Below are 23,075 nucleotides of genomic sequence, written 5' to 3'. Positions count from 1 at the left end.
TTGATACAACACAGATATTTCAACGTGGTTTGTTTCATTGCATTCTGCTGTAAATTACACTGTATATATATATAAAAAATCCTGTTCCTGGGCCTGGCTTTTTAATAAGGTTCTGGAGCTGCTTTTCAAAAGCATTCCCACCCCCCCCCCCATAAGATGTGGTGCCATAACTCTCCTTCACAGGATTCCCAACTTCCATCTTTGTTTGAATGGGATATTTATTCAGACTTGGAGTGAGAGAGACTGCCTTCTGCCTCCTCTGTGTCCACCGCTGTGGCTGGACTTACTTCCTATGTTCAGGTAACTTGTGGAGCAGGCCTTGAGGCTGTCACTTCCACTGGCTTTAGGAGCTGACACAAAGCAAACTCTTTTACCTGTGGCAGGGAGGAGTGTGCCACTGCCCGGCGCACTGCCGCTTCCTGTATAGCTGTGCAGAACCTGATGTGTCAGAGCCTTTTAATGTGCAATTTGGGGGGGGGGGGGGAATTAAAAGTGTTACACAGTGTTAGAACTTATCAACCAGTTTGAATGGTTAAGTCAATGCCTTTTTTGCACCCTCCAGTGTGTGTGTGTGTGTGTGTGTGTGTGTTTAAAATACAAAAAACTGGTTGGGCAGGAGCAGATGGGCGAGAGTTGGGGTTGAAGGTGGCAACAGAGCCTTTGGGGTTTTTCTCCATTTTCGGGGAGTCCCGGGGCAGTTTTATAGCAGTTTTTTTTTTGTATTTTTCCTCCTTTTGTAATGTCCTGTATTAATATTTAAAAATAAAGTATTTTAAAAAGTATATAATATGATGGTATTATTCCTACCAACTGCAGTTTTAGCGATTTCGGTCACTAGTGGTGTCACCCCCCGGAAGGTGTCACCTTACTAACCTTATTGGTTCCATGCTGTGTCACAATAAAAACTCATTAGCTCTTCAATCAATCAGTCTCATTGTTCCGTTTTGAATTAAGGACATATACTTTTTTTTGTTCTACAAAACTAGATCAAATATCAATGTCCAGTTTGTCCAGCCATTCGAGGACAGTTACCTTCATTGTAAAAGTCAGACCATGGGTCAGTATACGCCCTCAGTTTGCAGCCAGATACAATGTGGTATATCGTTTGGTGGGAAGACCCGCAATCACACTGTGGGGTAGATTCTAGCCTCCATTTAAACACTGAATCCTGGCAAACACCATGCAAGTCAAAACCTGGCACCTTAAGTGTAGGATTGTCTGTATATCTACCTGTTTCTGGGTGTTCGACTGCCCATTTGACTTTCCATTGGATATTGATGTTGAAATTATTGTGCAGATGTTGTGCGAGTGCCAGAGAAGTCTTCCTGGATTTAAGCCTCCCGATTAATAGATGACGAAGATTGGCATGTACTGGTAAAAGTGGGTTGTTGGTGATTTTTCTATATTCTTTCACTAAAGCCTCTTGTCTCCATAGGGTTGGTGGTGCTATGTGGCTCAAAACAGTGAGCCAACAGATAGGAGTGGGTCTTATACAGCAGCTTATGATCCTCATGGTTTCATTTAATCTGGCATCAATCTTGCTAGTATGACAGCTGTAAAGCCATACTGGAGCACAGTATTCTGCTGCGGAGTAGATCGATTCTAATGCTGATGTTCTGAGAGAACATAAGAACAGCCCCACTGGATCAGGCCATAGGCCCATCTAGTCCAGCTTCCTATATCTCACAGCGGCCCACCAAATGCCCCAGGGAGCACACCAGATAATAAGAGACCTGCATCCTGGTGCCCTCCCTTGCATTTGACATAGCCCATTTCTAAAATCGGGAGGTTGCACATACACATCATGGCTTGTAACCCGTAATGGATTTTTCCTCCAGAAACTTGTCCAATCCCCTTTTAAAAGCATCCAGGCCAGATCCCATCACTACATCCTACGGCAAGGAGTTCCACAAACCAACCACACGCTGAGTAAAGAAATATTTTCTTTTGTCTGACCTAACTCCCCCAACACTCAATTTTAGTGGATGTCCCCTGGTTCTGGTGTTATGTGAGAGTGTAAAGAGCATCTCTCTATCCACTCTGTCCATCCCCTGCATAATTTTGTATGTCTCAATCATGTCCCCCCTCAGCCGTCTCTTTTCTAGACTGAAGAGGCCCAAACGCTGTAGCCTTTCCTCATAAGGAAGGTGCCCCAGCCCAGTAATCATCTTAGTTGCTCTCTTTTGCACCTTTTCCATTTCCACTATATCCTTTTTGAGATGTGGCGACCAGAACTGGACACAATACTCCAGGTGTGGCCTTACCATTGATTTATACAATGGGCATTATAATATTAGCCGTTTTGTTCTCAATACCTTTTCTAATGATTCCAAGCATAGAATTGGCCTTCTTTACTGCCGCCGCACATTGAGTTGACACTTTCATTGACCTGTCCACCACCACTCCAAGATCTCTCTCCTGATCTATCATAGACAGCACAGAATCCATCAGCCTATATGTGAAGTTTTGATTTTTTTCCCCCAATGTGCATGACTTTACACTTACTGACATTGAAACGCATCTGCCATTTTGCTGCCCATTCTGCCAGTTTGGAGAGATCCTTCTGGAGCTCCTCACAATCACTTCTGGTCTTCACCACTTGGAAAAGTTTGGTGTCATCTGCAAACTTAGCCACCTCACTGCTCAATCCTGTCTCCAGGTCATTTATGAAGAGGTTGAAAAGCACCGGTCCCAGGACAGATCCTTGGGGCACACCGCTTTTCACCTCTCTCCATTGTGAAAATTGACACCCACTCTCTGTTTCAACCAGGTCTCAATCCAGGAGAGAACCTGCCCTCTAATTCCCTGACTGTGGAGTTTTTTCAGGAGCCTTTGGTGAGGGACCGTGTTGAACGCCTTCTGAAAGTCCAGATATATAGTGTCCATGGGTTCTCCTGCATCCATATGCCTGTTGACCTTTTCAAAGAATTCTAAAAGGTTCGTGAGGCAAGACTTACCCTTACAGAAGCCATGCTGATTCTCCCTCAGCAAGACCTATTCGTCTATGTGCTTTGAGATTCTATCTTTGATGAGGCATTCCACCATCTTACCTGGTATAGATGTTAGGATGACCAGCCTATAGTTTCCTGGGTCCCCCTTCTTTCCCTTTTTAGAGATTGGTGTGACATTTGCTATCCTCCAATCCTCTGGCATTGTGGCCATTTCGAGGGACAAGTTACATATTTTAGTCAAGAGATCAGCAGCTTCATTCTTCAATTCCTTAATAACTCTTGGGTGGATGCCATCAGGGCCTGGTGACTTATTGATCTTTAATTTATCAATGAGGTCTGAAACATCTTCTCTTTTAACCTCTATCTGACTTAATTCCTTGGTCAGGAGGGGCCGTTCGGGCAGCGGTATCTGCCCAAGGTCTTCTGCCGTGAAGACAGATGCAAAGAACTCATTTAATTTCTCAGCCATCTCTAAGTCTCCTTTTATCTCCCCTTTCCCTCCCTTACCTTCCAGAGAGTAGTGGCCGAAGCTCCCCATCTTGTTCCTATTAATTTCTGGAGTATGTTGTTCCTGGTATTGATTTTTGCGGTTGTGTTCTCGAGGTGTGACTTGTAAGAGAGAATCTGGTCCAAAGTTACTCCAAGATATTTTGGATTGGGATTGTAAGGGAGTAGGTTGTTATTTAGATAGACCTTTGGGGCTGCATTAGCTAATTTATTATTAAGGTGGAAGCATGTAGTCACTGTTTTGCTGATACTGGGTATTAACCTCCAGTCAGCAAAATATTTTCCCAGGATCTTAAGGTCTTCTGACAGGAGGTTATCCAACACCTCCATGTTTTTTCCCTGAACTGCTAGAGCCTGGTTGTTGACATATCCAAATTTACATCCCCTTGTTACTGGCAAGTCTGAAATGTACAGGTTAAATAGTGTGGGTGCCATTATAGAGCCTTGTGAGAGGCCATTGTTTAGCCTTCTTACCTTACTTGCATTGTCCCCCATTATGATCTGGAAAGATCTGTCACTTAACGACCAAGAAAGGCGGTATATAAATACCTGTATTATTATTATTATTATTATTAACACGTTGTTGACTAGTTGTTGACTGTATAGTTTTTTACGGTGGATGATGTGACACAATTTATATAGCAGTCCCTCCCTCCGAACAGTGTCATATGCTGCGATTAGGTCAATAAATACAACTGTGGTTTTTAAACTTTGTTGAAAGCCAGCCTCAATATAGCTTGTCAAGCTCAACACCTGGTCAACACAGCTAAGATTTTGTGGAAAGCTCACTTGTTCTACAGGCAGGTGTTCATCTATTATAGGGCCAATTCTGTTTATGATTAGTTTCTCCAAAAGTTTGTAACGCAAGGTCAGAAGAGCAATTGGGCGATAACTGTCTACACTGTCTTGCGGTTTACCGGGTTTCAGAAGTTATATTACTTTAGCTTTTTAAAGTTCTGGTGGAAGATGTCCACTAGAAATTATGTCCGAGAAGAATTTGCCAAGCCACTTCTTTGTATATCTGTTAGAATGTATTAAAAACTCAGGATGGATGCCATCAAAACCAGGGGCTTCGCCACACCTCAAACTGCGTTGATTTCATCCATTGAAAATGGGTGGGAAAATTCTGGATGCTTAGAGTCTGTTAGTCTACTGCTACAAAAACAAAGACTCTTGCATCACCTTAAACAACCAATTTATTTCAGGATAAGCTGAAATGCATGAAGTGTTACCTGCAGGTGGCAGGTGTGTGCGTACATTTACACATATACCTGCTTACACAGTGATAAACAGAACTGTCAAAGGGCTATGGAATGGTACAGCCAGTTATTATCCCATAAAATTTCAGGATGTATTACATACAAAGCCCAACTGTTTCATATCTGAGTATGGTATCCTTGACTGTAGTGTTCCTATAGGGGTACCTGGCAACAGAAGAGGTGTTTGTATACCACTTCAACAGGATGCTGCCTGTGGTAGATCTATCAGGAGACTTTGGAATATGCTAACAAAACAAACCTCAAAAGAAAAAGTTGAGACCTTAAATCCTGAAAAGAGCCCTTTGAGGTCAGACCATTTACCCCAGGGAATCTGGTCCAGGTCAATTCCTGGAGAAAGTGGATTGAGGAATGCAGACTGAGAAATTCTAGCCTGACAAGAAAGAATTAAAAATGAAAACAAGCCAAAGAAAAAGTCTGGGAATGAAGCAGCCTTGTCGTGAAACTGAAACCTTAGTCTTGAATGTTTTTCTTGCATGTAAAGGTGAGTTTGGGCTGCTCAGATTTTTCCACATTCTGTGGTGACTTTTGAACCTTGCAACGACCAAGCTCTGGACAAGCAGAAAAACTATAACTGCAGGTTCTATAACACTATCCAGCCCTCTTCATTAACAGGAATGATCACATATGACAAACATAATCCTACGGTCATTTTTTCCTGCTATTGTCCCATGGAAAAATCTTTATTGTGAATGGACCCTTGTGGCTTCTATGTATTCATGAGATACGAACAACAGCTTTGAAAACATGCATCCTCTTCAAGACTGGTTTACCATATGAGAAGTATTAACTTGTTCCTGTGATAAACAATTGTTCAGCTTTTCTTCCTCTGGAATCCTACCATATTGGAAAATGTCAGCAAGTGATATATCATCTTCCAAGCCTGCACCCTTTCTTTCAATGTAATACCTCCATGAAACTGTGCAGGTGGATGGCCGCTGGTAACATGTGATCAAACAGAGACAGCGGGAATTGTCTGCAGTAAGACAGGAAACAGTATCTATCTGTATGACAAGTGTAAAGCCAGACTTCAGGGGAAAGGTTAAACTTAAATTTTTAAAAGACACATTTTAAACCTGGCTTTTTGAATGACAATAAAATAAAAACGAAGTCAGCCTTTAAAGATGCTATTTAATGTGTCCATTTTTAAAAAATAAAATGTGATTTACAAAGTACAAAGATTTTAAAAGTTCAAATAAAAATTCAGCTGTATCAAATATGAATTAAAAGACAACCTATACATTATTTTACATTTTTGAAAGAAGCAGTCATATAGGCTTTGCCTACAAAAGGGGCTATATTATGCAATATATCTATAGAGTTACAAGGTTCAACATTATAAAATCAAAAGCAGAGAATTTTCTGAAAACACTTTTCTAGTGATAAACAATATCTTTTCTATAAGATTAAAAAAATACAATATAATCATTTTAAAATATTTTTTAAAACTTTTAAGATTAAATTTTTATACTGTTTGCATACTGGCCTGTCTGCATAAATATTGTCTGCTCTATTGTACGTAAACACCTCTAGAACAAAGGTGTCAAAACTGGTTTCGTATAGAGAGCTGAAAAGCATTCACGGTGCCTGCTAAGTGCCAGCAGTGACATCATTAAGCTGGAAGTGATGTCATTAAGCCAATGATGGTTAGAAACAAGCAATTTCTATGTGAATTTCACATAGAAATTCATTACCTGCAAATGACAGAAGAGAAAATGTGCAAATCTTGTTCATAATTTCAAGATATGAGAGAGCCCAATTATCATGCTGGGAGAGCCCAATTATAGTGGGGGTGGATAAATTGCTTCCAGGGGCTGCATCTGACCCACAGGCCTTATGTTTGACACCCTTGCTCTAGAACATATACAGAATGCTCTAGTATTGTACATAAAAACAATTCACAGCTTTCCAAAACAAAACCAGAGGCCTGTGTATTGTGGCCCTGACAGACCATGTTGCCTTGCTGGAAAACAAGGGAAAATCTACTGTTTCCAAACAGGACCTTTTGACAGGTTCTGATTTTAAGAAGTAATGATTGTGCCAGTTGGGACTGTTTGCACTGGCCTCTGTCAGGTGGACCAACAAGTGAGTCTTTTGCACTTGGCACTCTGCTCCCCTACCACATGTGGGCCCATTGAGTCCTCTCTTCCTAGGGTACAGGAATGGTTCCTTTGCTTACTGCCTTTTGTTCTTAGGTTTCCTTAAGACTTCATTGGGACTACTCTGGGTAAATGTTTAGAACAACACAGCCTTTAAACTCCTACAATGGCAACACAACTGTGTTTCCACTACTATGTGGTTACTACGCGTAATAACGACTAGTCATTTCTCAAAATATTGCACATCTCCTTAATATTAGCACTTCATTGTAAGCTATATTAAGATGGCTGCAAACAAAAGATATTGAAAGTGAGGATATGTGGAATTGCACAATATATATTAAAGTGAATTTTCCATGGCTTGAAGCATCCAAAAGTCTCATTTACTAGGTTTACTGTTGTTATCAAGTAGCTCAACTAAAAGCCTATGGAATTACAAGATTGATGCTAAGTATTCACGAGTGGTTATTTTTTCAAGCTTTGTCCTTAGCAGAATCAGGTCTGTTTTTGCTATCTCTATTCTCCGTTTGCTTGCAGTAGTTTCTCCCTTTATGCTACTGGTACTTTACAGGTAACTTTTACATACAACCAACCAACGATAAAAACTCACTTGAAAATGTCTTCATTCACATTGTTTTTCCAATATCTACCATGAAAGTAGCCTAAGTTTAATTACCTGACTAACAGCATAATCCTATATATGTTTACTCAACATTAAGTCCGACTATGTTCAATAGACTTATGCTCAAGTAAGGGAGTACTTACCTGGGAGTAAGCCTCACTGAACTCAGTGAGGGCACTTGGGCCGGCATAGGAGGGTTGCAAACATGCCGTAAAGCATGTTTGCGCCTCCGTGGGAAGAAGCCATGTTGGTGCATGTAGATGTGCCGATGCGCAGAGGCTGGCAGAAGCCACTGCGGCGGCTTCCTTGCTGCTGCTTGTGTTGGCGCACCCGTGCCGAAACAAGCAACAACGGTAGGCGTGGGGGCGGGGAGGAGGCAGGAGGCGGTGTTTCTGGGTGGGGGGAGGGCGGGCAATGGGCAGCCCTGGGGGTAGGCGCATGGGGAGCCGGGGGCGGGGCTGGTACCCAGCAGTTATGCCGGATCCCAACCCCTGTCCCCGCGGAGAACAGAGTAGCTTCAAGGCACTCTGCTCTCCTCAGACTTGCACTACCTCCAGAGGTGGTGCAGGTCCGAGGAGACCCATTGGAGCCAGCAGTCCTTTCCCAGGGGTAAGGGGAAGAGCTTCCCCTTGCCCCTGGCTGAGTCGCTGCAGCCAACAAACCTGCGTTGGATGCAGTGCAAGCCTCCTGGCTTGCCTGCTCCAGCGCAGATTTGGATTGCGCCCTGAGACTTGCTTCTGAGAGCGCAATCCAATCATGAAGTTCCCTTACCTTGAGGAGGCTTCTCTGACTGCCCTCCCCTCACAACAGCATGAAGTGTGCGCCCCATTACATAACTGCATGAGAGCTGAAAAGTTGAATAGGATTGTGCTCTGAGTAGATATGATAGACATGCCCTGTAAGAAAGTAAGCACTGACTAAAAGCACAATCCTGTGTGCTTTTGTGATTGCTACTGTGGGTGCAGCAGCTGCTAGCTATTGTAAAAGCACTTTTCAGTGACTCACATGTAAGCAGTGCTGGCGAGAAGGACTGTGCCATCCTGCTGGTGATGTATCTCAATCGCCAACTACTGGTGAAGCAAAGCAGTCAGCAGTGCAGGGACTGAGGGAGGGCAGAACTGAGGTGGAGAGGGGGTGCTTATGGGTAGGGGGAGGGCAGAATGGGGATGGGACAGGCCCAGGAGGGGAGCAGGATCAGTGGAGAAGGCTTCTGCCATATCCTATCCTCTCTCTTGAACTTGGAAGCCCTACATGGGACTTCTTGGACTTGGGCCAGCTAAATAGCTGGCGCAGATCCGAGTAACCCCATTGGACAGGTTGGGATGTTATTCAGGGTAAGGGAAAAAATATTATCTTACCCGGAGGAAACTTTCAGCTTGCTCCTAAGCTTTGCTAGATACAGCGGAGGTCATGGGGCCCTGCAGCACAGGCTAGGACTAGGCTGCCAATTTAGGATATAATCCAACACTTTCTGATTCTGAAAATGTGCACACATACTCGAGAATAGTATGGCCATAAGAGTATTAATCATACTTATAAGAAAATCTTATAAGAAAATACGGCCTTTGCATCGAGATTCAGTCACATCTTAAATTGGGGGTAAATACTTTTCACCTTCAAAAGCCAAGTGCAAGGTGTTTCTGCAGACATTAATCAGGGACCATTTCCTAAACCATTTATGGAATCTCTGCCTGCAATTCAATAGCTGAAAAGCTTGCATAGAGATCCCTTGTTCTTATCACTGGTACAAAGAGAAATTCCTTTGAGCTCAGAGAGCATTTCACTATCTAGAGGAGGATGGGAAGCCCCTTCAAATGTGTAGCTTTGGATTGTCCTCTTTATTTAGCAGACAAAGGTTTTGAGGGAGATTGAAAGAGGGGACCTGCAAATGGAAGCAAGCAAATCTCTGTGCCCTACTTTGCAATCACCATCTGCCAATTCTTCCCAACTGTCTGTAATTTGAAACTAGATGCATCCTGCTTAAAAACAAGAAAAAGGGGATACACCATCTTAGTACTAGGCAGAGACAGGAAAGAAGACCGGAGGATCCAGTTTCCCATTTCATAAGGCAGTGTGATTTCTGTCCTGATCAGCTCCCTGACATGCTCTGGAGTCCTTCAGCAAACGCAAGTGATTTGATATTTAGAATATTGGTATCCAGGATTAAGTGAAAACCTATGGCCATTCCAAGGAAAATCAAACAGAAAAAAGAGATCCTTTTATTCTTTCCTTATCTCCTAAAGAGAGTGGCAAAGGAACCAAAGATAAACCACCACCTGAGCATTTTGGCTGCACTCCCTGCACCATTGTGGGGTAGTGGTGGAAAGGGGAAATTTCATTACTGCTCAATGTCTCCCATGAGGCAGTGTGCTCCACAAATGACCTCAACACTTGGTATAAGTGAGTCCTACATTAAACATTGGGAAATACAAATTACAAAAAAAAGGGAAAGTCTACAAAATATGATTAATACTCTTATGACCAGGTTTAAAGAAAAAAGAGAGAGATTGATTTAATTATGTATTGTAAAATAACTTCAGCAGTGTTGAGGACATTTTATAGCATTTCCAACAAGCATGCAAATTAATGTTCACAACCATCAAGCAAGGAACCACAAGTTGAATTAATCTTCTATTTCACTTTTGTTTGAGTAGGCATAAAGCATGCAGTTCTGATATGACAGTAAAGATGTGGTGTTTTTTTTTTAATTGTGGCAAGTTATACATCTGATTGCTCACAATACAGGTGGGCCTTAGAGAATGGTCAGCATGTTTAGAGTTAGAGTTCACTTATTCCAGTGAATGAGGACCACAAGCCAGCTAGATTTTTGTCACTGTTTGCTATGGAATGTCTTGAACACACAAAATTCTGACTTCCACAACTGACATTGAGAGTTAGCTCCACACTGAGAGTTAGCGGATCACTGAATCAAACCCTCTGGTCACAACCTGGGTCTACTGACTTGGTGATACCATTTTCAAAAGGAGCATTTAAAGGTAACCTAAGTATAGTCTATCCAAAGATAGTCTACAATATCAGAAAGGCAAAGCATCTCAGCGACAATCAATGAGATCGGTGTTGTTTGAATGTGTTACAGTGAATGTCTGAAATCAGGCAAATGATGACATTCACAACATATGAATGTGGACAACCATTGTGAATCATTAAAAATTCAGACACACCAGTGACAATCAACTAAGTGATAATTAAAATTTCTTATACATTTCCAAGTGTGTAAATATATAGGCAAGTATTTACAAAATTCATCTGAGTTACTCTGCATTCATGTATGAATGCTGACATCCATCAGATTTTGAATAGTCACTGGAGGAGGAGGAGCCAACAGTGGATGAACAGACATGTCTCCAGGGGCTCCTGAGACAGTCTGTTTCCCCCCCAAAAAACTGCAGGTCTGAAGAGGATCTGAAGATCTTTATCAGGAGAGATAAGATCTTTCCACAGTGCAGGTACCAGAGACGGGGGGGGGGGCTTTCTTCTCGGAAACCTAATTGTCAAGGACAGTATTGGGGGAGGTGCAGTGTCTGCAATCAAGCTGCTGGCTCCATGCTAAGATACCATATGGAAGAAAAAGCATGAAGCGTAAAGTTTAAGTTGGAAATTTAAGATAAGTATGTGTTAATATTGTCCCTGGCTTTGATTGACTGATTTGGCTAAAAGCCCTGGATACACTGAAGGTGTTAATGAGAAACTTTTTAAGGATGTTGAAAGTGCTCTTTATCTTTGTAGTGGAATAAATTGGTCGTGGATTATAACTATAAATATAATTTGATGTGTGGACTAAAATCCAGAATTACTTGTGGACATAATTTTTACTAGACTTGAAAGAGTTTTGTCTCCTTGAGACTGTTTCTTTCATTTTGTTTTTCTCCATTAATCACACTCTTATCGGTAAGAAAAATTCAAAAAATGCCTGACTGAAAAAACATGTGGTGGAAGTAAGGAGAATAATACGCTGTGGACATCTTGTGGATCAGAGACAAATTGCAAGATGGAGCCTGTTCCAGATATTTGGACTCAAAATGGTCCTCAAAAATTTGGAAAAATTGCTCACAATGAGAAGACAGCAGTTGAGTTGGTCCTTGCAGATTCAAGCCAGTTTAAAGACTCTCTCTCAACAGATAGATGTGTGCAAGGAGCAATTGGAAGATGTGAAGAAAACAGAAGATAAACAGAAGGAGAAAGCAGAAAAGATGATGGTGAGGGATGAAATCATCATCAGGAGAGTGGATACAGAAATTAGAAGAGTGGAAAATCAACAGGATCTAGAGACACTGATGGAGATTGAAATAGAGAAGATGGACAGAGTAACATGAGTGCACAAAATACGAAATTTGTTCGAACACGAAGAAGAAAACATATCCCAGTTAATTGGAAGAATGAACATACCTTATACAAGAAAGTGTGGGCTTATTGAATTCTGTTATGGAGATAAATTATTAAAGATGTTACAAGAGAAAAAATGGACAGAAAGAAAGAAAAAGAAACCTGAGGGTTAACCTGGGGGTTAAAGAAAATTGGAGAGTTTTATTTAGTTAATAACTGGTTTAAATTTATTTTAAAAATAAATATATACGAAATTGATATATATGAATTAGAATGAATTAGAAAAAATAGTTGGAAATGTTAGCATGTGGATGAATTGCTTTATAGGTGGTTATTATGTTAAAGAAAAAAAATGTAATCAGATTAGAGAATTAGATTGAAGAATGGTAAAGAACATATTATAAGAGAACATAAGAACAGCCCCACTTGATCAGGCCATAGGCCCATCTAGTCCAGCTTCCTGTATCTCACAGCGGCCCACCAAATGCCCCAGGGGGCACACCAGATAACAAGAGACCTTATCCTGGTGCCCTCCCTTGTATCTGGCATTCTGACATAACCCATTTCTAAAATCAGGAGGTTGCACATACACATCATGGCTTGTACCCCGTAATGGATTTCTCCTCCAGAAACTTGTCCAATCCCCTTTTAAAGGTGTCTAGTCTGGACGCCATCACCACATCCTGTGGCAAGGAGTTCCACAGACCAACCACACGCTGAGTAAAGAAATATTTTCTTTTGTCTGTCCTAACCCGCCCAACACTCAATTTTAGTGGATGTCCCCTGGTTCTGGTATTATGTGAGAGTGTAAAGAGCATCTCCCTATCCATTCTGTCCATCCCCCGCACAATTTTGTATGTCTCAATCATGTCCCCCCTCAGGCATCTCTTTTCTAGGCTGAAGAGGCCCAAACGCCGTAGCCTTTCCTCATAAGGAAGGTGCCCCAGCCCCGTAATCATGTTGGTTTAATTATAATTTGGAAATTAGATTATTATTATTTGATATTAATGAGTAATTGAACTAGTTGAGATGATAAAAAGTGAATATTTAGAAAAGATATTATAGGGAATTAGGAAAAATATATTATATTTGTTATAAGAAATATATAAATGTGTAGAAGAGTTAGAAGTAGATGTAAGAATTGTTTTATATGTTTTTATACTTTGGTAATTAGATTATTTTGTTTTAATATTAATGAGTAATTGAAGTAAGTTTGTTTCATAGAAAGTAGAAAATATAGTACAGGGTATTAGGAAAAATTTAGTATATATTATAGAAATAAATGAAACTAAAGAGGCAGAAGTAGATGAGTAGTAGATTAGGAGATATAGTATGATTAAAGAGTAATGGTATATGGTATTTAGCACTCTTAAATGTATGTTATGTTTGTATGTCTCTGTGTGTTAATTAAGAATGAATAAATAAATAAATAAAAAGATTTTGAATAGTCACTGACAACAAAGCCTAATATGTGTCTACCCAGAAGTAAGTCCCCTTGAGTTCAATGGATCTTACTCCCAGGTAAGTGCATATAGGATTGCAGCCTCACATACATACATGAAACGAAAAGACTCATTTATACTTCTTGCAGCTAACACCCAACATTCTTTAAAAATGTGCCAACTATGTGGGGATATATATGTATGGGGGGGGGGGAGGACTCATCAAGTTGAACTTTCTTTTGAAATGATAACAGAGTTCAGAATATAAAAAAAGAAAGAAAAATGAAATTGTTCTGATAACATTTTTTAAAGCCCGATCTCGTCTGATCTCAGAAGCTAAGCAGGGTCAGGCCTGGTTAGTACTTGGATGGGAGACCGCTTGGGAATACCGGGTGCTGTAGGCTTATACCATAGTCTTTCAAGACTGAAGGCTGCCAACCAACCTACAGCCTACATCCATACATTTTAAGAGGCACATAGAAAACAGTTGTTCAAAAATGCATAAATAGTTTGTTATGGAGTATCAGTGCATCAATATCCTTACAGCGTCTACAAGCCCATCATATGGCCAAAATGTCCCTGAAATGAAATAAATGTGTGTATGAATTAACAACTAGAATTATTATATTCATCAAATACGTAGCAAAAGAAATAAATACAAAATAAATAAACAAATAGTGACAACATCAGCAACCACAACAAACCTGGACAGTTTTAGCTATGAGGCTGAAAGATTAATTTTAAGAGTGAATCTACAGGGGGCCGTAGACAACTACAGACAGTAGTTTCCTATTATTAGGAAACGAAGTCAACATCTTCTTTTAATCTCAAAGATTGAACTTTTTAGGTTTATTGAGATTACTGATTTTGTTACCATTTTTGTTGTCATCTGGTTTAGGCTCCCTAAACATATTTTGGTCTAAGATTACTTTACTCCCTTCCAGTTTGCATAACAAAATAAGAACAGGATTGCTGGGACAGACCAAAGTCTACTTAGTTCAACATTATGTCCCCAGAGTGGTCCAACAGATGACCCTGAAAAGTTGGGTATCACAGTCATAGCTAAAAATTCCCCACCCCCAGCATTTTCTAGCCATCAATACACATCAGTTTATCTAATCCTTTTTAGATCCCAATCCTAGGCATGTCTACTCCAAAGTAAATTCCATTATAGTCAATATAAGGCTTACTGTGGATAGGATTGCAACCTTAAGAAGTGGTTCTCAAACTGTGGGTCCAGGACCCAACAGTGGGTTGTGACCCAATTTTTAGTGGTTTATGAAACTGACAGGGCAGATTAGGTTATGTGTTTCAGGTGATAAAGAAGCTGCTACAGGTGTGGGGGGGAGCACTGCTGCCCAATCATCATTATAGCCACACCCCTTGACACTGATAAATTAGGCAGCAGCCTCTAGGGCCTCTAAAAGTTTGAGAATCACTGATCTAAGGTAACAGCTACCACCATATCTCCTGCCAGTTCTATCAGTAATTTATAGCAGAAGAAACCATATATTAAGATGAGTTGTCCATATAAACTAAGATGAGAGATATCAGCACAGAGTTCTTAGGTGCCACCTATTTTTCCAGGGAACTTCTCACATGGCGGTGGGGATAGGTGTGAGTTCTTGCTTCATATGTTGTGCAGAAGTGAAAAAAGAAGAGCTCATTCATGCTTTATTTTGCCTCTGTTTCTAAAGTTGCTTCCAGAGAACAATCAAAAGCATTCACTGTTTTTTTCCACCTGGCTCTTGGGATACTGGGAGCCACAGAGTATAAATGGCCATTGACCACAGGGGCCTAGTTGTACATTACATAGGTGTGTGGGGCAGATGCAGGGGGGTGGGTGGGAAGAAGTCTTCTCTTTTGTGGTCAGTCATCCTTATTTCTTCTAGGAGCCTCATTAGAGATAATTGTAAGCAAAAATGTGGACAACACAACAACACATATTATGGAAATTAGTGGGTACATGCCTACAACATTCTCCATAACACTGACAGTCACGCATTTCTTTGGCCTTGGTGCACTGTATACAAAAATTATGGAGGACCATAACTTGCCCTAGGTTCAACAATATACAAACAAGGTCAGGGAGAAAAAAAAGAGTATAAATTCATACAGGAACAGGAGACCAGCCCTGCTGGATCAGGTCTAGAATTCTGATTCTTGCAGTGGTCAACTAGCTGCTCTTGGAAAGCCCACAAGTAGGTAATAAAGACATATCCCTCCTCCACCATTGCTTTCCTACAACTGGTTTTCAAAGGCATACTACCTTTGAATCTGAAGGCAGCGTACAGCCATCATTAGCAGTCATTCATGATGACCACCACCACCAGAACATACAGAATCTAGATTTCGCTCTTGAAATAAATGCCTTAATTAAATGAAGCACTTGGATTAGCTTTAACTCAAGCATGCCAATTAATGAGGGTTGCAATCCATAATGTCTAAAACACTGTTGCAGCCTCTGACCCACAAACAAGCAAAAGAAACCAATTTTAAACAGAGTTCATCCAGATCTTCAACCACAAGAGCTTCTCCATTCAACTCAAAGTAAAGAAATGAATGTGCAAAGCTGTCCCCTCTATTGAATTGAAGGTAGATGCCTACCTGAATGTTGCTGCACACATGGACCTCTGGGTTGGAGACATTATCTTTACAGGGAATCCCTTTGCTTCTCCTAAACTGGGTTATGGATCAGACCAAAAATATCTAAAAGCAATCCGTACTTATCCACCTGTGGGAACATTTCTAACAATCTGTCGACAGACACTCAATGTCTCCTAATTGGAAGTATTCCTGGGATAGACTCATCTGTGCCTTTTCAACTTGAATTGAGATTCATTTACATGACTAAACTCTGCTTTTCTGGAGTGTGTTTGAAAAACGTGCTCATACTCTCTATATTTTCAACCTGATGCAGGAAATGTATTAGTTTGCACTCTGCTAGCATACCGAGGAAACGCTAAATCAATCTGCCTCTTTTTATTTACATGCTTTATCCCTGAGAAATGTAATTGCAGGATTTTTTTTTATTAACTTTATGTTTTATGGCTCTAATATTTAAGAACAAGCCTATCTTTTATGTCAGAATAAGAAGGTTAATATACTTACCGACTCTCCAGCAATACATCTTGGGCAAGGCTGGGCAGCAGCTCTGGTTTCATTATCCGGAAATATCTGATTAACAAGCACATACACAAAATTCTCAAAGAAACAACCATTCTTTGACGTTTTTATTATGAAATATATTAACATCTTCTGCTAAAAGCATGGATTTGGGCTGCATAAAACATACCACGGAATTTGGCTTTTCTTTCATAATCTGAGGACTAAACAATTCAGGAGTATCTAGCTTTCTCCAGTCTTGCTCCATGTTCCAGTAATCCATAGTATACTTGCTTGGTGGGTGGCAAGGGCTGATCTCCTGTGGAACAGCCTCCAAATTTCTACGTACTCGTTTCTGAAGAAAACAGAATGAAAATGAAGGGTTTTATTATATATGCATCATGACCAGAGTGATGTGGATTTGCTAGATCGTAACAATTCAAGCCCTATTTTGACCACAGGCTCACTTGGTGCCCATGAGCTCTTCGCAATCCCTCAGCCACAATTCCCTACTGAAAGACTGGGAATTAAAATCAACAAACCCAATCCTATCCAACTTTCCAGCACGATGCAGCCCCCAAGTAAGAGAACAAATATTCCCTTACCTTGAGGCATCCATGACTGCCCCCCCCAACACAGGATGCATCACATACCCCCTTGGCATGGCTGCATCTGCACTGGAAAGTTGAACAGGATTGGGCCCTCAGTGCAGTGAGGTCGGGGGGGGGGCTGGCTGGGACGGACAACAGGAGGCTGTTAAATCCATTCCATATTAAAGCACTATATAAATGGTCAATAACAACAACAACCTGGGATGTTGTTTTTACAAAAAGATAAGTATTAACATCTATGATATACAATATGAGTTTGTAAATGAACCCAGATGTCATATTGGTACATATGTACCACTGAGGCACCATTTTGATGAAGATATTTATTTATTTATTTATCACCATCAATGTGCTTTACATAGGGTGAAAAGACTCCTTGGCCCCAAGGTGCTTGCAATCTAGTTACTGACGAAAATAAGAAAATATTTCTTTACTCAGCATGTGGTTGGTCTGTGGAACTCCTTGCCGCAGGACGTGCTGATGGCATCTGGCCTAGATGCCTTTAAAAGGGGAGTGGACAAGTTTTTGGAGGAAAAAATCCATTACGGGTTACAAGCCATGATGTGTATGTGCAACCTCCTGATTTTAGAAATGGGCTATGTCGGATGCAAGGGGGGGGCAACAGGATGCAGGTCTTTTGTTATCAGGTGTGTTCCCTGGAGCATTTGTTGGGGCCACTGTGAGATACAGGAAGTTGGACTAGATGGGTCTATGACCTGATCCCGTGGGGCTGTTCTTATGTTCTTATGACGCAAGAGACACCACGGAGGAGGAAAAGGGATAGAAGCAACAATAATGAAACAAAGAAAGATAAGTCTCTAGTCATCTGTCCTGATGTTCTTGACTATAGAAAATTAGAAATGCTAGATAGCTTGCTGCTAACTGGGCAAAGAAACAGCATTTAAAGGAATGATCCTCTTACATAGAGCAGGGGAAAGGTAACTGCCCTTAATCATCCCAGCAGAACAACTTTTTTAGTGGCTGTTTGCTGGTTTCTCTCTTGTGTCTTTTTTTTTTGATTGTGAGTTTTTGGGGGAGAGGAGACAAGGAACCATTTTCCCATTTCTCTGCTATTTAACCCATTTCTGCCCGGCCCACAGGTGTACACATTTGGTCCCTGTTGCATATATGCAACATTGGACAGAAATGGCTTAAACCACTTTGTGAACTTTTGTATTGAAAAGTTGTATATAAACAAAGCAACAACAACTATAATAGGGACTATGTTACTAATGTGCTACCTATGGTCAAATTTCCGTATTAGCCTGTTGTTGTTGCAGACTCAAACATTCCCTAGTGTGCAATATCAACTCTTGCTTGACATACAGAAGGATGAAAGATTAAAAACTGCACAGAGAAAAATCACACATAAATGCAACACATGAATAATCTCTTAGCTCTACAAAATAATATGTAAGTTTTTTTTATATTACATTTATATCTACAAATGCACACCCTTGCCCAATGAGCAATAATGTCATACAAATTCGTTACAAATTGTGTATGACACAATTGTATGACACAAGAAGTGTCATACAAATTCATTACAATTCCAAATTCATTACGGGTATTTACCAATTTTAGCATTAGGGACACTGTGGGCCTGATCCTACCCAACTTTCCAGTGCCAGTGCAGCTGCAATGCAGCCCCAAGGGATGGGAACACATGTTCCTTTACCTTGAGGAGGCCACTGTGACTACCCCTCCCTCACTACAAGATGCAGCACATGCCCCATTGGCATGGCTGCCTCAGTGCTGGAAAGTTGGATTGGGCCCTCAGTTTATACTCAGTGCTCTGTGTGTTTTTCATGATTCAGAGTAGCATGAGTATGCATGCACAGTGCTTTTGTGTTTGGATAATTTTTTTCTTTCAGCTGCAATCCCTCATGCGTTCATGAGCCAGACCCAGAAGGTCCTCAACTTTCCGGACATGGAGGGCTACCACCGGGAAGGAGACGCTGAAAACCCCCTCTTGGGAAGGGGGGGAAGAGAAAGAGTCTGCATAGCACTTGTGGCAATTCTGAATTCTATATTCACTGGATATGTGAGAGAGTTTTCACAAACAGGTGGTTTGCTACCAAACTATATAGACTCTTGAAGAGTGGAAACTAAATTTAAAATGTGAACATAAACAAAAAATCCTGGGAGATTAAATCCAACATGGATAAAGACAAGAAGAATCTCCAAGGAGAAAGGTGAAACAAGAACATTGTTGAGAGAAACAAGATATATCTAAAGGAAGTGAATCAGAAACAAAATATGTATTATACTAAGAGTGTGCAAAATGTAATGATAAAAAACCTGAGAAGGCCCTCTGAAAGGCAGGCCTCTTTCCACTGGGAAAACATCCGCCTCCTTTGTTACTGCAGAATTTGTCCTTTATTAAAAGCTATGGCATGCAAGTACAAGCAGTGTAATAGCAAGATGCAGGAGACGAAGGATAAAAGGAAAAAGTGATTTATGGCTCTGCATTAGAAGAAATTTTGCTTATCAAAAATAAAATCAGACTATTGCTTTGGATCTAAGGTACTTAGTATCAGAGATGGAAATTCAGCCTACAGAGGAGCTGGCTAAGAATCTTATACTAATGCAAAAAGAACCTGTGGAGGTTTCCACCGTGAATTCTAAATTATTCTGATATTCAATGGCACTGGAAACATCTCCTGGAATGACAACAGACCAGTATAGAATTCTGATCATGGAGGTTGCATTAATAACACGGTGCCTGGCAAGTCCTTGGCAAGGTCCAGCGAGGTCAGCTAGTTTTAGAGAGCTCTTCTTGTTACTGAATTTCATCAGTATGATGAATAAATGTGCCAACTCTGCTCTGATGGAGCTTAAAAGTCCAAATATGTCATGTAGTTCCATCTGATGTGGGGACAAGAACATTCATCTGGTTAGCAAGGTAGGAAGACAAAAAGGATAATTCCAAAGAAAAGTATGCAGATTCATTTTCACCTCTGGGAACCTAAGCAGCCAACGCAGGGTTTGTTTTTTTTTCCCCCTACTCTATATGAACATTTGGGAGCAGATGTGCAATACTGGGCAATTCCATGTGGGTTAAAATGCCTGCATTGGATTTTGGAAAGTTATGCATAAATGTGATTTTCTGGCTTCGCAAGATGTATGGAATGAGCATATAGGAGAATGATAATTTATCATTAACTATATCAGCAATAGCTGCGCTGGATAAAATTCAGAAAGGCTTTTGCAACCATGCAATTATCTACTGGATTAAATTACTATATACTATGATCTTCATTCTATCTTACACAAATTTGACTCCAGGACCTCCCTTGATATGGGTCTTTTATTGTGTGATTGCTTCTGTCCTAAATTTTAACATAAACAGGCTCTGGAGTTATTGCTTCCTTTTACCTATAAATAAATTGATGTGCGTAGATTAGCTTTTTAAATGTTTAGATACTTTTTATCTATTTTAAAATATTTCAAATCTATTTTTTAAAAGTAGATTATGATTTTAAAATGTAGCATGCGCCATGTTGTCTTATATGCAAGGAAATACAGGACCATGGCAGTAATTTTTCAGCATAAGTAACTCAAGGGCAGCCCAATCCAGAGCTGCCCAGGGCGCCCAGTGGGAGGCCGCTGGATCCTGCGTGCCCTGGGCTACTGCGGGAGGCGCCTCAGGAGAAGGGGATTTCATCCCCTTCTCTTGGGTAAGCTAAGCAGCCCCGCAATGGGGCTACTCACTTTACCACCGACGAAAAGGTTGGCAGTAAAGGTGCTCGTGTAGGGCGCCGAGCCCTCCACAAGCACCTTGGATTCAGTGGAGCTCCACAGACCCGCCTCCCTCCCTCTCCCCGGCACACCTCCCACCCCCCTTCCCACGTCACACCTCCCACCATCCTCTCTCTGCTGGCTTCCCCCTCCCTGGAACGCTTCCTCCCCGCCCCGCTTACCGTGCCGCGGCTCAGCAGTCCGCGAGACTGCCAAGCCGCGGAGGCTGGGCGCCCACCCTGCACCAGCCCGGCACTAGCCCAGTACCGGTTGGTAGCCCGGGCAGTACACTTGCAAATGTGCCTTATGGCACATTTGCAACAGTGTGTGGAGGCACGGAGCTGCAGCACTGAGCCCAGGACTGGGCTCTAAAGGCCCAATACTATCTGACTTTTCAGCATCAATGCAGCCACAATGCAGCCCCAAGGAAAGGGAAAAATATTCCTTTACTTCGAAGAGGCGTCTGTGACTGCCCCAAAGGATGCAGTGCATGCCCCATTTGCATGGTATATCAGTGCTGGAAAGTTGGCTAGGATTGGGCTGCAAGTGAAAACCAAGGGGAAGAAAAGAATGAATGTGGAGCTTCAAAGCAAACTCTATAGACATGAAGAAATGGTTACAGGGACAACAACAGTCATATTTCTACCCCACCTCTCTCCCCCTAAGAGGACCTAAGGTGGCTTACAACAATTCAAGAAAGTAAAAAAAATAAATAAAAATGCAATATATAATATACTTATACAATATTAATATTATATGTAAATACTGCTAGGAATACACCAAATGCTTCTATTAATAACAATCTAAATTTGCAATTGTCAAATCACTTATACTGAGTGAATTCTATTGAAATCAATGGAAACATTCAGACCCAGTTAAACTCAAAAGCAGTTGTATTGAAATGCAATAATTACACAGGCCAGCACACATTTTGCTTCCTTAAACATTATACAAATTCCCGGGTACATTTAGGGTGCCGATTCCAAAAATGGCATCTGTTTTGCCCTATCACGTCTAGTTTTGGAGACACGGCATAGCTTCTTTAGTGAATGGTTCAAGCAACCTACCCCATGGCTTCCTCATGAGAAAGCTGCTTGAACCATTCACTAATGAGACTATACTATATCTCCAAAACTAGACGCGATAGGGCAAAACGGATGCCATTTTTGGAATCGGCACCCCAAATTCATATCAAACCACCATAAAGTTTGGGGAAAACTTTTCTGACCCTCAGTTTTGTAGACCTGTGTTATTAGTGTAATTTGTAGTAGTTATTTAAGCCAGCTTAACCAAACAGCTCACCTTCAAGTGAGCTGAAGTGAGCTGTATGCAAGTGAGTGGCGTGCAAACGGCCCCTCCCCCTTCTGAGCCACTCTGGACCGCTAGAGCAAAACGGAATGGCTTCGAAGGGGAGGGGCTGCTTGCATGCTGCGGTGAGGCGCCATACAAAACTTAGTACTTTGCACCCCCTCTAGCTATGCTAATGCACCCCGCGCCCCCTCCTAGGCCTGAATCCCCCCTTCCCGCCCTGTTACACCTCCCTCCTGCCCCATTCTGCTCTACCTCTACCCCAGTAGAGAGCCTACCTGCGCCACTGGGCACAACTCTGAGTGGTGGTGGCAAGCCAGTGCAGGACTTGCCATCACCGGCGTCTACGCTGCCGCAACATGCCTTTTCCTATGCTCTAGCTGGCCTAAGATAGGATCGTGAATCGCATAAAGTTTCATGGTGCTCACATTTTTATTACAGGTTTCAGCAAATTAGAAAGTTTGGAGCCAGTGATCATTCCTTCTGAACTAGAGCCATCATGCAATTGTGATATATTAAACTAATTCCAATTTTATATGGAAATTTGCCTTTTTCCTTATTTGTAGGATAAACAGCACTAGGATCAAACCTATAGGCATGGTATGGGAAGGGCTGCTAACAATTATTATTATAGAAATGTTTTGAATGGCTCTGTTCATGAACTTGTAGGGTCTTGCACATGTAGGGTCTTGCACATGTAACAACCAAAAGAAGGCAACATTTCTTTTTCCATGTAGAGAGACTGTGGTTACTAGTGATGAGACAAGCCGTACAAGCAAGAGTTCACTGAGCAAATTTTATTTTTATCTGCAAATGACATTTCTGAGCTGGACAAGGTCAGTATCTAACTAGATGGGGTTTTGCTTTAGTTTTCACTTGAACAGACACGAGCAACCTGCAGAACAGGCCTTGTGCAAGTTCCGTCGTGGTCCTATTAGTTTCCCCAGAGCAAACACCTTGGCAGAACTAAAGAGACACACAAAGAGACACCTTGTTCCAATAAACTCACTGAAGGACATAAATGCAGTCAAATCTCATTAAAACATACTCCCCCCCCCGTACCAGAAC

General features: G+C 41.3%; 1 protein-coding gene across 1 annotated transcript in view; it reads right to left on the bottom strand.

Moving 5' to 3' along the window:
- The window catches only part of C3H10orf143 (chromosome 3 C10orf143 homolog), a 44,190-nt gene that overhangs the window by 10,413 nt on the left and 10,702 nt on the right, over window positions 1-23,075 (bottom strand). Inside the window, exons 2-3 of the mRNA XM_066621432.1 lie at window positions 16,538-16,702; window positions 16,354-16,419 (exon numbers count right to left, since the gene is read on the bottom strand). Coding sequence (XP_066477529.1) covers window positions 16,354-16,419; window positions 16,538-16,702 — 231 coding nt within the window. The remainder of the gene's footprint in view (window positions 1-16,353; window positions 16,420-16,537; window positions 16,703-23,075) is intronic.

This window comes from Tiliqua scincoides, chromosome 3 (assembly GCF_035046505.1).
Source record: "Tiliqua scincoides isolate rTilSci1 chromosome 3, rTilSci1.hap2, whole genome shotgun sequence".
Lineage (NCBI taxonomy): Eukaryota > Metazoa > Chordata > Lepidosauria > Squamata > Scincidae > Tiliqua > Tiliqua scincoides.
The sequence above is the reverse complement of the archived record's forward strand: the minus strand, read 5'-3'. Positions and strand labels throughout refer to the sequence as shown.